This window comes from Prorops nasuta, unplaced genomic scaffold, assembly GCF_024137725.1.
Source record: "Prorops nasuta isolate Cenicafe-Biocafe unplaced genomic scaffold, Cenicafe_Pnas_1.2 PNAS00003, whole genome shotgun sequence".
In the NCBI taxonomy this organism is placed as follows: domain Eukaryota; kingdom Metazoa; phylum Arthropoda; class Insecta; order Hymenoptera; family Bethylidae; genus Prorops; species Prorops nasuta.
The window spans coordinates 7,298,478-7,313,770 of NW_027116800.1; the positions used below are offsets into that span (position 1 = coordinate 7,298,478).

The 15,293-nt window shown below is 35.6% G+C and overlaps 4 protein-coding genes across 13 annotated transcripts in view; 1 reads left to right on the top strand and 3 right to left on the bottom strand.

Moving 5' to 3' along the window:
* Positions 1–15,293, bottom strand: part of LOC136785880 (tetraspanin-5-like) — a 125,808-nt gene that overhangs the window by 11,941 nt on the left and 98,574 nt on the right. The gene's annotated exons all lie outside the window — the stretch shown is intronic.
* Positions 1,205–7,653, bottom strand: LOC136785879 (aminopeptidase N-like). Of its 7 annotated transcripts, none has more exons than XM_066747206.1 (17): positions 7,506–7,653; positions 7,314–7,419; positions 6,937–7,169; positions 6,606–6,867; positions 6,185–6,526; positions 5,899–6,054; positions 5,433–5,741; positions 5,174–5,357; positions 4,650–5,069; positions 4,356–4,566; positions 4,020–4,273; positions 2,963–3,153; positions 2,481–2,645; positions 2,259–2,408; positions 2,108–2,180; positions 1,901–2,032; positions 1,205–1,797 (listed from the first exon to the last, which is right to left on the bottom strand). In XM_066747206.1, the coding sequence occupies exons 3-17, from the start codon at positions 6,959–6,961 to the stop codon at positions 1,711–1,713; spliced, it is 2,961 nt and encodes a 986-aa protein (XP_066603303.1). In that variant the 5' UTR covers positions 6,962–7,169; positions 7,314–7,419; positions 7,506–7,653; the 3' UTR covers positions 1,205–1,710. The 7 variants fall into 7 exon arrangements, with proteins under 7 accessions (XP_066603303.1, XP_066603305.1, XP_066603302.1 ...); XM_066747208.1 differs by having other exon boundaries at positions 6,937–7,166; positions 7,314–7,430; XM_066747205.1 differs by having other exon boundaries at positions 7,314–7,430.
* On the top strand, positions 9,517–13,292 carry LOC136785887 (homeobox protein Hox-A4-like). Its single transcript, XM_066747227.1, has 4 exons — positions 9,517–9,821; positions 10,258–10,556; positions 12,897–13,063; positions 13,179–13,292. Exons 1-4 carry the CDS (start codon positions 9,565–9,567, stop codon positions 13,260–13,262), a joined length of 807 nt encoding a protein of 268 aa, XP_066603324.1. The 5' UTR covers positions 9,517–9,564; the 3' UTR covers positions 13,263–13,292.
* LOC136785888 (MKI67 FHA domain-interacting nucleolar phosphoprotein-like) lies at positions 13,110–14,496 on the bottom strand. The gene is made up of 4 exons (XM_066747228.1): positions 14,228–14,496; positions 13,895–14,122; positions 13,696–13,804; positions 13,110–13,620 (listed from the first exon to the last, which is right to left on the bottom strand). Exons 1-4 carry the CDS (start codon positions 14,273–14,275, stop codon positions 13,379–13,381), a joined length of 627 nt encoding a protein of 208 aa, XP_066603325.1. The 5' UTR covers positions 14,276–14,496; the 3' UTR covers positions 13,110–13,378.

Genomic DNA, 15,293 nt, shown 5'->3' on the forward strand with positions numbered 1-15,293 from the left:
GTGGATGTAGTGGTGGCGGTAACGGTGGCGGTGACGGTGGCGATGAAGATGGCGATGAAGATGGCGATGTCGACACGAACGACTATACGATCGACGTTCGAACTGGTATCGGCTTTACTTTCCTTCGCAGCAGCACGATCCTCTCTTACTACTACTACTACTACTACTACCACTACTACCACCACTACTACCACTACTACCACCACTACTACCACCACTACTACTACTACTACTGTTACTGCTACAATAGCCACAATACTACTCCTCCCAACTACTCCAGTCTTTATCTCGTTCGGTACAATCTGTCCCAAAGTGGTTGAGCAAGGACATAGGTTTTTATTCAGTAAGAACGTATGGTACAACAATTCTTGATAATTTTAATGCAACGTCATACGAGATGGGAATATGTTGTCTTTTTTTTTATTATTTATATATATACGTGTATGAATGGCATACGTGCTTGAACAGTGCAAGAAGGTCAGCCGGATGAGCGCTGTAGGAAGAGAAGCAATAGTTTTGCATATAGGTTGAAAATTTTTCATGACACGTAGTATTTTTGTAAAGTTAATGAGATGGGGCTTCGTGGTGTGGATAACTCACCGATAGGTTTTCAGCAGTAAGAGCCTATCTTTGGGTTCTTCGGGCGAATCGTTCACGAGCCTACCACACAGGTACTGCAAGCAACCTGTGTGGCATGAGAACGGGGCCCTCTCTTCCCACATAATGAACGACTTCGAAGAATGGTAGTGGCATTGACCTGAATCTATTAGGGCTTTGGTTTGGCCCGTGAATCAATCCCTTACTTAGCAACCTTCTCGACCACACGAAACACCAGCTCGTTATGCCAGTCCTTGTATCTCTTTCCCATTGGAAGTGCCGAGGAATAAGATTCGATTAATCCATTGCAAACCTCTAACTATCTTCTTTTCTTTTAATTATACTTAAAGTATAATTTACTAGTATAATACATATAGCTTTACAACTTCATAATACCACTAAAAGCTCTTACAAGTATGGTATAATACATGTTCTGATACAGAACTGTTTCTACTGTTGTTTCAGCGTCAATGATTGCACTACGTGCACCATCGACTTTTCCATGCCTTCGCCTGGAATTGCTAAATGAATTACGTCGAAAAAATATCAAGAGAGATGAATAATCCAAAAGCAAAGTTTATTTAATTAAGTCCTTTTTTATTAAAGCTGATACAATTTTCGCCTTATCTTGTACTATGGTTAAGATATAACAGAAGGTAATATTTATTTTGACAAGAGAATGATATATTGATTTATAGATAGTACAACCTAGACAAAATTGATATTTATTTCATAAATGATTAAAGTCATTAAAGTACATACCAAAAACATGAGTATAAAAGAATAGAAATAATAATGGAGCTCTTATCATAAATGTCTGCAGTGATCAAAATAGTATGAGCTTACTACAAAACAATCAACTTGCTTCGATCTTTCATTGATGCATCTTAGCAATCAATTACTTTTACGACTGATTCAATTCTCCATAGCACACGTACTGCATTAATTTCTTAACAATAATTTAGTCCAAACTTTTTCCAACCTATCCTTAAGGCATAAATATTAAAATTTCATTTATGTTACGTCACATTACATTTTATTTGACGTCTTATAATTATACGCTAACCCTCCTATCTCCGTAAATATACGCATGTCAGATTTCAACGCGTCCTCCTACAGCAGCATCATATCAAATCCTTCTCTTCTGCAATCTTTACTTTCAGGTAGATCTTGTACATGCTGATTCAATATTCGTAATACCTAAAAATATAAGCAGAACTTGAGTACAACTTTAGTTCTATAAATCTTTTTCTTTTTTATCGGAAGAAACAGATAATATTATTTTTTAATAAATATTTATTACTTGATCTTTATACTTTTGGTTCCATGCTATATTAATATTCACTTTTGCAATAGTATCAACAAATATATTTTTCATACTTTCTTTAACCACTTTGTCTTTGCTTTGATTAATAAGTTCTTGGAATCTCGAAAGCTGTGTGTAAAATAAAGCTATTCAATATAAGTGCTTATTAAGGATTTTCTTCTTAAAAAACTAGAAATTAATTACCAAGTCAATATCCGGCTTTTGATCCATATGCGTAGATATAAAATTGGCGTAAAATGGAAGTTTTTCTTGTGATCTAAATAATTTTAAGCTTCGTTATATCATTGTAAGAAAAACATGTTGATAATTAAATTTATCTAAATAAGACACGTACGATTCATCGATATTCGACCAGTGTGATTTGAAATAACTCAAAAGAACATAATAACCAAATGGATTTTCGCTAAGAGAAATCAGAGCTCTTTTAGCAATTTTCTCATCAGAATCATCTTTCTTTTTTTCTAATTCCAAATCTGATATGTATCTGAAATCAATGTAACATTTGTCAAAAACAAGCTATTAAAAATTTTATTTCAAGAAAAAACGACAATGATACTTGTGTAATATAGTTATATTTCTATGACATCCTAAGCCAAATGCTAGTTGCTCCCTGTCAAGCAGATCAATGTCCTGATACTTGTTGTAAAGCATTGACCATTGATTTTCTGTAGCATGTTGCACAAACATACAATAAGCCCATGACCGAAACTGCAATGGGATCCTAAACGAATAAAGATGAGCGTACATTAAAGTGGGGTAATCGTTAAATATTTTGTCAAAATAAGGATTCAACTAACTCAATAAAAAAGATTTAAATACATATTTGGATCATCCGTTGGGTGTTCTCTCTTTTCATTTTTTATTCGAACTTCACTTAACTCGTATACCTTATATAACATTATTGAGTCGTGTTTGAAGAAAAATAGCAAATGAATTTTCCTACACAGCAAAAATCTTAAGAACATGTAATTAAAAAACATTCCATTGAGTTAATTGTACTAAAAGTTTGTCGTAGAGCAATTAGTATTCAATACTCACGAGCTGGTTGATTCATTGCGAAGCATTTTCAGTACAAAACTTCTAGTAATGGTTAAACACGTCTTATGACCTCCTAAGCAAGCCCATTGCATTAAAGTAGTTTCAAAATTCGTCCAATCGTTCGGTGATTTATACGTGAGAGCCCTAGCGTGTAGACTATAAACATCTTCCAGCAACTTGCACATCGTGTACTAGAATAACGTGGTAAATTTCAATATTTCCTACCACTTATGTAAAAATAATTTTCATAAAAATATTAGAAAGGCAAATTTGACGAGATTGGAAGAAAAAAGTAATTTAGTAAGTCTTTAGAATATAAGCAACATAGAGAGTGCATTTTATAGATATAATATAGAGTGTCGAGGGAGCAGCGTCCACTCATGAAGAGTGGCGAACAGCTTGTTTCAATTTTGAGCTCGGTAATAGTTTCTGCGAAAAGGAAATCGTTATAAAGTATGGTGGTTAATTAAACGTTCGGAGTCTCGCATTTCGGTGCAAATAATAATTGAGTCTTTTAACCTAATTGAACGTCGAATCGTAATGACGGACAACTCGCTCGATGCTGGCTTGTATTTCTATCCAAGGGATAATCACACGCTTTATGACGCGATACTTAACTCTTAACTGCACATAATAACGACATAACGCAGAACAACGTGGTAATAAACGATATAAAAGCCGTAGGCTAAAGCGATGCATATTTTATTGAGTAGTAGCAGAATAAATTACTAATAAACTGTGCGAGCTTCTTTTGCTTTTTATGTATATGTACCTTCCACAAGGCTCGTGTGTGCAAATATAAAACGCCCTACACCAATTACAGCAGCTCTTTTCTTCCGCTACCTATCTTACCTATGACAGCCTAATATATTCCATCGTATAAACAGTGAATCTGCTCGCTTTAATAATTCGCTCTGCTAACTACTTGTATATGTGTATAACTGCTAACTAGAGTCTTTTTGCTTTACATTTTTTCCCCATAATTTCATTCACAGCTTTACAATTTCCATAGCTTGTAAATCGAGCTGATATTCGGCTCTCTTGGAATATTACTTACCTTGAACCCGTTCGAATCCCACATTCGATTTTTTATATCTGTCAACGACTCAAACGCACCTAACCATACGACTTTCTTCGACTCGTTTCGTAGCTTCGACAAAATGCTCCAAGCTAACGACTGATTTAAAAGGCCCACGTTGGCCATAGCGAAGGAATCTGACAATAACTGTGATTTGGTAATCGTTGGTAATTCGTTGAAAGAATTCGTTAATAGTTTCCAATTCTCCTCATCGTAATTAATACGATAGAAACCTGTGAACATTTAAACACCATTTTAGAGCTCTTCGAATCTCATCGTAATAATTATATTGTATATAGTTTCTTTAACCTATACCAGATTGATCGATGTTGAAGAGAATCCATTGATTGCTCAAAATTGCATTGCTTAGAATAGTATCATTTATTTCCATGTATTTTTCCCTCAGCCATACCTGGGGTCCAGCGTAGCTCAATTGGTGATCATTGTTGCTCGTCCACGATAAAGGAATAAACCATAATTGCTCACTGGTTCTATCAAACTCGCAATTGGAAGCACGAAAATGGCTCTGAAATTAAATTATCCATCGACGATATTGTCTTAATTTTTATACTTGAGTTATAATAACGTTAGAGAAAGAAAAGAACAAACCTGCTGAACTCTGACTGTACCATTTTCCGGATTTCTCTTGACTGTTAAAAATGGAAAACCAGCTTGATGAGTCCAAGTTTTCATTACATCACTGATTGCTAAATCTTCGGGGAGGGATCTCCGCAGTGTGATTTCCTCTTGGAATACCCTCCAGAGGTCTGCCTCGTCGGCACTGCGATAATAATACGCTTGGATGTAACGGCGAATCGACGATAGAAAAGCAGTCTTGCCAAGGAAATTGTACATCATGTAAATGACACAACTACTTTTCATATTAGCATTGCAGCTGGTAATATCCTCGAGAAGAGATTTTGTACTCAGATTCGCGTGTATCGGTTCCACGTTTTTGTAACTTTCGTAGGTAAATGCATTCTGGCATGTGGTGGTAAATGTTTCCTCGAAATTCCACGAAGGTTCGATCTATATGGATAACAATAAATGTAATTCGTGAAAATTCTCTAACGAATATAACATAATAATTGTTTACACAATGTTATTCTTTCACTCAACGTGACATTACTCACTTCATTGATGGCTAAAAATGAAAAGAAAGTAGAGAGACCTTGAGTGATCCAATAATCGTTCCACCATTTTGGTGATACCAAAAATCCAAACCATTGTAGGGCTAGAAAGTAAGCAGTGATTGATGCGGTCGCCCTTTTACGTTCTATGAGCTCACTCGTGTCCCTGTCGACTGCAAATTGTTCACTTGAAACAGCAATGTTACAAAAAATTAATGTAATAAAAAACTAAAAAATTCACGTAGATATATGTATCACATACTTGGCTATTAACAACCCCCAGCTGGAATGAAATGTCGTTCTCGCATTAGAAGTAATGATTAAATCCAGTTTATCCATCTCATAATAAAATCCTGTATAATTCTGTATTATCTGAAGCATGTTAGGAGTTATGTGGCCAATGTACCTCGAATTGTCTTGCACTTCTTTCTGAGAGAAAATTGTGTACGATGGTCGAGTTGGCCCAACGATTGTACGGTTAACAAAATTTGTTACAAAAATAGCTACTGCGAATGTGGACATTGGAAAGGTTTTTTCATAATGGTCCCACTCATATCCAGGAAGGTCATAACTATTAATGAAAAGCATATATTTTTAAATTCGAGTTTTGTAATTGCTTAGTAGATTTTGCAGTGTAAATGTTACCAAAGGTTAGAATTGTAATAAAATTTATGAATATCTTGTTTCCTTCAGATTGTTTTGTAACTCATATATACCGAAAGACTTACATCTCTTCGACTACTTTACGCATAGAATTCGAATGCGACCTCATGTGGGATTGTCTACCGATGGAAATTCGAAAAGGGGTCTTTATCCATGGCTCGTCAAAACAGGGAAAAGCGTTCTGTGCGTAATCGGGAGTGAAAGCTGATAAAACTATCCAACTGAAAGAATTATGAAAATGGCTAAGAAAGGTTTATTTGCGAAGAAGCTTACCATAGAAAAATGCTCGTTTTAAAAAAGAATTAATCAAAGATTTGAATTCACACACGTTGAACAAATCAATATAACTACCTTTTTCCATTTGTCTCTTTATCCACACAACTGCTTCTAAATAGTCCCTTTTCACTATCGTTTAACAAACCAGTAAACTTTAACCTTAACACATAACTATCACCGGGAATCAATATTTGAAAGAGAAAAATATCGAGGATGTTATCATCGGTTAGAGCGTATTTATTGGCAATCCTCTTTGTTCCGTTTAACGACTGATATTCTTCTATGGATAATTCGTTTATATGCAATCCTCGTGAGTGCAAACGAAAATGTTTTGTCGGATTTTTGCAATGTATTTGAATATCGATTTCACCAATGAACGTAAAATTACCTTCCTGAAGAATAGGTATTATTTTCAAACTGCAATGTAAATATACTCTTGATAAACTTCGGCTGAATTTCAGTCGAAAATGGGATTTTTATTGAAAGCTCGAATTACTCGTATTCTGTCGGTAAGACATTATCTGTTAATCGTTCGATACGAGATAATCGGTTTGGTGCAGTCGAGTGGATCGGCTTATCGCGCGAATCCCCGTGCTGTGTATCCACGATCGAGTGGATAAACCAGTAAAGAATCAAGGATATGATTAGTACGCAGCCTATAGTCAGCACCACAGTGCCTGTTCTTATTTGACTGCACCTCGATCTTCTGGATGCTCCGTACCTTTTTTCATAGGCTTGAAGAGTCACTTCCACAATACCTGTACAGTAAGAAATGATAGAATTAAATTGAAAAAAATGCATTGATCATACGATAAGAAACTACGTACCATGTTGGCTGTTAGAATGGTCCATTACGTAAAAATTTTTAGAATAGTAACATCCAGAAATGGTAAATTAAACCATAAGTTTTCGACTGCTTCAAGAGTAACAGACGACTGGTCTCACTGATGCGAGTGAAGCACAGATGATTCTTATTCGACCAGATGCGATGACCAAAAATATCCAACCTCTTAAATTCCATATAAACTATTCAAGGTAATTTTTTTCAGCGCCCCAACTTCTACATATATTACAAATAAATATATACACACTCGATCAAGCATGCTATCACGGTTTATAATAACTTTACTTTTATCATTATATAGAGAGCTTGAGGTATTTTCAACAAATATTACTTAAATAGTACCAAAAATTGCTATACTACCTTTCAACATACACACGACATAGTTGCTTACTACATTTAACTTAAAATTAGACTTCATTGGATCTCCATATCTCACTGAAATATCGCCAAAGGTCGTGCTGGATTCCTGGTATACCACTGAATTATTTAATGTTTCTCACCAAGCGAATAGAACAAATAATTCCACCAGAAATGATTTGGCATTAAACTCACGTTCGGGTAAGTAAAGATTTTTTCTCTTCTAAGATCTTAGCCAGAAGTCCAGAATCGTGGTGTTTATTGGGGAAACCTAAGAAATACTACTGTTGACCTTAGAGCGTTTGAGTGATTGAGGTGCAAGAGTTGCACGACGACTGTACACCGTATTAGATAATAACAGTTGAAACGTGGGAGTTAGAGGCGAGTTTAAAATAATAGATCCAAAGCTGGACTGCGACGGCCGGTTAATCTGTAAAGTACATTGCGCTCCTTAGTAATCATCCCTCCTGACCTCAGAGCGTTAAGTGATAAGTTAACTGACTCCGCTCATTTCATATATACGAATTAAAGCTGCAGGCAAAATTATGCTTAATACGCTCTTACGTTTCAGGATTAAAATAGGTAAGCTGGCTTGCGTCACGGTATTCCGTACGAAAGAGCTTCCATAATGAGAAATGCAGATGCGTCTGAAGATTTTATATAGAACAGAATTCAAGCCCACGCGTGAGATATTTAACAAACATTACAAACGTCAATAAATAAGGAAAGGACAAAGAATTCTCTGAGTAGAAATTTCTTTTAAATTGGAACCAAAAAAGAATTAAAGGAGTTGCATAATATATATTGGCTATAACACAGATCTATCAATAATATTCTTCGACCTTAGTCACGTACAGTTTTTATCTTGGCAGAAATCATGCACGATTAGTGCATTTTAACAAATAAATTCATATAAGATATATATGTATATGCACATGTTTGATTATGATTGCATTATCGTGGGTGGTCTTTATATTTTAATTGGTACACTCTTCTCTTGTTTTATTACGTCAGTCGGATTAGCTTGCAAGGGAAGTTGGGAAGCGTGGAAAATTTAGGAAATGGGCTGGACCTTCCTCGCAGACTGCTTGGCCCCGGCAACCATGACCTGTCTCCAATTTCAGAAAATACCGTTTCCTGTCAAGTGGATGCCGTTGGGATTGCGCAAAGCGGACGAATCCGTTTTCATGTCGTGTTCCGGCGTTAGTGTCCGGCAAAGAAAGGAAGTTAAACAATGCCAGTGACTGATGAGGATACACGACCCTCAGAGTCTCGCATGGTCGAAGCCTACCATTCACTTTTAACCCCGTGATGTTTTTCTTATTTGCTTATATATATAACGCCTTAAAATCGACTATAATTATTATTATATTTTTAATAAAATTATCAATCTTAATCAGAAATTCAATCTTTGTAAAAAATATTACAAGTGAGTTGATTAAGAATTAATTTGAATTATTTAAATAATTAGTTTAAATAATTTGGAATAGGTATAAATATACTGATACGAAAATTAGTTTCAATCATGTAAAAAATCATCTATTAATATTTTTGTTAAAATAAAAGCTTTATTTTATAACAAGATATACCTAAAGAGTTTTATTATTGAGATAAATCTGATATCCTAAACTCTTACTTGGAAATAGAATATAATCATAAAATATAAGTATAGCTAAGTTGAGCTAGTAATTACAATTCTCTAAAAAATTACATATAAATATATTATTAATATTTTTTTAATATATTTCTTATTCTTCTTACATATATAGCTTATAACAGGTATCAAGAAAAATTGCAAACACACGCCTACACAATAAAACTCACTAATGACGAGTGACTATTTGCTTACAGAGTTTCGAACATGCTGTTTCCTGATTGGTCCATGCGAAAAGTACAAGCACATATGAGTCTTCTTCCCTACTCCCACGATTCCAATGTGTGTTGTCTACACATTTATACTACTGTTTCCCTCAGCCCCCCCCCCCCTCTCTCTCTCTCTCTCTCTCTTTCTCTTTGCAGATCTAAAGTCCAGGGACCAGACACATGTGCTCGTTTGACATTTCATAATCGTAGCTTCAACAATATATAGAGAAGATCGGGAGCAAAATCGAGTAACAAGCCGGTCGAAAAAACTTTCAGTCTGGATTTTATCGTGCAAGAGTATAAACTGTGCAAAGGGACAAACAAATTCTCTCTATTAATGTGTCAGTGAAGTAATTGGTGTTTGTGCTAAAACAAAAGTGATAAGGATAAAATGTCGGATGATATTTTTAATTTACCACCAACTCCCCCTACGCCTTCGTTTGGCCACGTGAACAGTTCAGCTTCTCAAATGACAACCACTTGCGAATTATTCGATAGCCATAGATCAACTTGGTATAATTGTCACGAGTCTTACAACTTTCCTGCAAGTGCTAATTCGACCAGTGATATTAATCGATTACTTTCTCCCTATTACACAATGAATCTGCTACAAAATACAGATCGCAATCAAAATTATCATTTACACAGGTATGGTAATAATTAATTATTTATCAGCGTTTACTGCACAGAATGTAAACAAAATGATAATACTGTGTTATGAGGATCATTACAGAAAAGCTGCCTCATAAAAATCCTTCAAGTCCCATTAGGATCGGTTCAACGATTAGCCAGCTCTACGTGTTTGGTTTTTGAAAGTTTTATGAACAGTTGGTGTTCAATCTCTGCGATGCTCCGTGACTTAGCCAAGTACCGGAGCGGGATCTTGATCAGCCGTGGTAGCCTCTGCACCGATCTTAATAGGATTTGAAGGCTTGCAATCAGGAATTACCTGCGGTCATTTTGCTACATCCTGTACAGTAAGTCAAAGCGACAAACTAAAAATGTCTAATACTAAAAATGCAGCAATCTTTCACTCGAGACATTAAGATTCCCGTTTGAAAAGTAGATTATTTTGTGAAAAAAGGTGGGAGCCGTACTGTCAGGAGAATATTATCGCCGACGGGCAAACGACACTGGCGCAAATTGGCGAAGGAGAGAACCCCAGTCCTACGGAAGATATAATGCAAGCAAACTGCTATCGGAAGAATCAGGATTGCCATATAACTACAACGACCATGGTGCTGCGTACGTGGGACGACCCGCATTTTCCAAACGGTATTTGCGGATCCGATCAAAAAAACAAGCATGAACATTGGCAGAATACACAGGAACTGATAAACTTTCCTCGCGAGAACGAATTGTACTCCGTGGAGCGGGATAATGGTAAAACTTTAAGATGTACGATAGCGTAAATCCAGCACGATGCCCGAAAAGGATTGAAAAAGGGAAAAAATACTTTGGAGAATGGTTTACATTTGTCATAGCTTGTTGATCATTTGGCTGTAGCTTTTATGGTTTTAGTGTCGCCAATGTGGCTGTAACAGACCTCAGTGTAGCCTAAATATTTATCGAAACTTTAGCTGCATTCCAAACTCCAAGTATATACTCATTACGTAAGATTACTATTTCAATCATCTTCATTTATGGTTCCATTGAATTTATTACTTTTCTCCTCCTCCTAACCCCCCCCCCCCCCCCCCTCCCTCTTAACTACGTTCTTTGTTTTTAACGTTACATGTATATATATATATAAATGGGATTTTGTAAAGCAAATTATTGCTGCAATAAAGCTCGCCAGAGGTCAATCTTTGAAAAATGGATTTCGATTGGATCGAAACTCGTTAAATCCTGGATAATTGCTTGAATCCTTGTGTACTACAGTTATCTATACTATATTGTACAGCATGTATGTACATTGAATATGGGTTATTTTCCAAGAAATAAAATCCATACTGTGAACGGTAAATAGACGTGTAGCCATGGATACAAAACTAGAGGAAGATTCTTCTGCTCAATTACCTTCGTACACGTAAAACTACGAAAAAATACTGATAAGGAATGAGCCATTCAGCATTGATATTCGATTATAATTAACGACGTCGTTTAACCTTTTTCCGCTGATCGTATTTCAATATTTCATTCACTGTAGTATATTTTTTTTCTTATTCAGTGTTCCGGAGTATCTCTCTTTGCCCGGAATAAATCAACGCTATTTACTGAGAAAAGGTACAAAAGGACAAGGGGTCTTTGATAGTCGAATGGGGTAAAAATGTAATAAAGGTTCTGCACTTTATATAAGAGCATATCATGACTTTCTCGTAAGGCGTTCGATCAAGCGGAGTGTTAAAAAAGAAGATTTGACTTCGAGCAAAACCATTTTCATGCTTTTTGTAAAAGTGCAGCTATAGACTGATCAAACTAAAAATTAATGAAATCAAAAAGGTATATTTATAAGAATGGAATAAAATATTGATAATTTAGCGATATATACATTGAGAATTAAAGAGGAATAATTTTATTGTACTCAATGCACATAAACATCGAAGAATAGTCCAAATGCGAGAGAAATGTAAACTTTAATCTGTATTGACGTCGGTGAAAAAGAGGAAATTAAGACCGCGGCATGGAAGAAAGGATAGGAACTTTCTGCTTAGTTCTAACGAGGCTATCAATGATCTATGTGGATCACTGGTCCGTTGTAAGACTGAAGCGTAGAATCCATGCTGCAGAGATGTTCCTTCAACTTAAATCGCTATAGGTATCTTGCAATTAACGGCCTTCCTCCCCTCCAAATTTCATAAAATTTCCAACTACGATCTTATCATTCCGAACTTAGCTTCAGATAAAAACTTAAAATTCGCTAGGTATGATACACGCTCGTGCAAGTTTAAATCTAGCAACGGAAATCCAGCTTTTCGCAAACATCTGTCTCATTTCCCTAAATTCGTTAAGCGGCAAGCTAAACTTCCGTCTTCCGAGAGAGAATATTTCAAGATTATAACGCTAATGGAATAAAAATTTTATTCTTCCAGTCAGATATTAATTTAGCGGGTAAAATCGTTTCAGTCCTGAGAGGTTTTCAAGGATATTGCGAGGAAGATGAAAAAAAAAAGATATGAAAAGAGAGAAAAACTGGTAAATGTTAAAGAGAAATATTGGTCAACGTTAGAGTCTTGAGATGACGATACAGCAAAGGGAGCTGTGCTGAGGGTATTGCATCGAGCTCACTACCTTATCTCTCCTCCATCCATCTAATATCTATCTTCCTAGATCATCACTCTGATTGGCAAGCCCCCTATCTTTCAAGCGGCATCAATGCTTATCATACGGCACGAAGCAAGCATCGGTCTTCTCTTCTTTGACGCATTCAATGTACGCAGCTATTTTCATCTAACGCAAATATACCACTAGCCGCAACCAGAGGCACGATAAAGCAATCGTGCACGTTCTGAACAAACTTTCAGGGTTCAAATGAGATCAGCAAAAACCCTCGAGAAATTAAACTAAGCGCCTGCAATTAACTGTCATCAACATTTTGTTACTAATATTAAGTTATCACTGCTTTTCATTCATTAAGTTAAATTACGTTTACAGACAATTCAATTCTTGAAATTTGCGTTTTAACGCAATTAACAGTAGAACTAAGTCTTAATTGAGTGAGAATTGCGAATAATGTAAAATAACTTGTATTTTAATAGGTGATACAATTCATTTCTGTTGCAGAATCTACGAAACGGTCGGGTAAAGGAAATGACAAACCACGAAAAGAAAGAACTGCATTTACGAAGCAACAGGTTTGTCATTTGGAGGGTGAGTTTGCCCACAGCAATTATCTCACGCGTTTACGACGTTATGAAATTGCTGTTGCTTTAGATTTGACAGAACGACAGGTGAGAAATCGGGTTATTCTGCCATTCTTAAAAGATTGGTTAGAGCTTGAGTTTTATACAAATTTATTACATAGTACACGTTTTATTAAATTTATTTTACAACTATTTTACATAGGTGAAGGTATGGTTTCAGAACAGACGTATGAAGTGGAAAAGGTCTAAGAATGCATTAGTCGTTCAACTACCAACGACTACATAAAATTATTATGTAAATATTAATAAACGTTAAATCATAATTGTACATATAACTTACGATACATTATTGTACCATGTAAAAATTGCTAGTTTTTCTTTCCTTCTATCCAATCTTCTTATTTATGTTTCAGATATAATCGCATTTAAATCCATATCAATATTATGTTTCTTCAGTTTCTTTTGTAATTCTTGTAACTTATTTTTCGTTGACTCCACATAACTGTTATGCTTTTCTGTAGTAATTTTAGAATTCCTTATATTTGAAACTCGAAGCCTATTCAATCTTCCAGGACAAGTCAATCTGGACCAATTTTTCCTAACAAACAATCCAAAATGTTGCTTTTCTGGTTCAATGTAAGTAGCTGTAAAAAGAAATAGTATTGAATGAATGGGTAGAGTTATAAATTATTGTATGGATTTATCTTCTGTACACATACTTTTCAATAATCTGCCAAACATGAGGTAATTGTTCATAGTTTCTGCAGCAATTTTGGCTACTTCTGGTCGCAAAAACTCCACATATCCATAACTACGACTTCTACCTGTCTGTAATAGAAACATCCGATTGAAGGATTAGCATTAAATAGATTTCCAACGTTATTATTCTAATTGCTACCATCTGTCTAATTTACTTACCTTTTTCGAGCGAGCTACTCTTACTTTGGTAACCTTTCCAAATTGCGAGAAAAAACCTTTCATTTCTTCTTCATAAAATCCATGCGGTATATGTCCAACATACACTACACCTCTTGTTGATTTAAATTCTCTTGGAAATAATTTCTTATCATTTCTTTTTGGAGTTGTTGTTTCTTCATTTTTCTCAACTAACTTTTTCTTTAATGGTTTCTCATTATTCCCTTTGTCCTAAATTATGAAAAAAAATGTATAATCTACATTTTATTATGTATACAGACATTTAAAAACAAAAATACTTTCATATCAAGGTTATGTTTACACGTGATAACTAACCTTAAGGGCTATTTTTACATGTTTTACAGCTTTACGTAGGGTTGCCATCTGTCCTTTTTTCCCCGGATAATGACCTCTTTTATTAACCTTACAGGAACGTCCGGGGAGATTTTTAAATCGTTCGAAAAAGTTATTTTTTTTAATTCGTTATTAGCCGTAAAAGACTGGTCAATAAATATTATTGGAAATCGGAGATATGTCGTGGTGAGCGGCCTGGGACTGGCTTCAGGGCTCAGGCTTGAGTCGGCTTGACACTCGACCACTGGAGGGAGTGACTGAGTATACGGCTGGCGGAAATACGTCAGAAGGTAGAAAGGCTGCCATCTTAAATGCAGATACTTGCTATCACCGCTAGATGGCTACTAAGGTCGATCGTCTCACTACCGAAATTATGATCGCACTAGTACTTAGGAACGTTCAGTAGATCGAAAGAATCTCGGAAGTCGGAAGCTGTTGCAGAATGCTGAATTTCTATAAAGCTTGGTTGTAATTGATAGTTCTGGTAACAACGCTCCCTTTTACTTTCATTTTGCATAAACTTTTAGAGAGCCATGTGCTGCAAGCAAAAGCAAATACAGCTGAAAAGCATCGATTGATAGCGACCATAGCGACAAAGAATAAACTACGCAATAACGTTACTGACGCTCCAAAAGCTTCGACTATTTTCCCGGAAGAGGGACTTGGAGAGAAACCGACCCCAACAATTAAGAACAAAAGAAATTAATGATCGAAAGAGCTTATGCCAATAAAATATGATTATCTACTACTACCTAAAGATTCTCCATTAATACAATTTTAAACTACCATGATTGAAAGATCTTGCGTTTCATAATAACTGTATAGAATAAATTAATCCAAGCTTAATATCGACATACGCAATAAATAAAAGCATTTCGCAAAGGGTAGCAGGAGTCAGGATTAATGGGTAGGCGTGGCTACAATAAGGGGTAAAACTTTTCGCATTTTGTTCAACTGTTAGGAAAGAATCTAGGCGATGTTTATCTAGGGATAGTGAGAGAAGCGATGATAAGTGTACGGTAAACGTGTAAGCATCGTATCGCATACT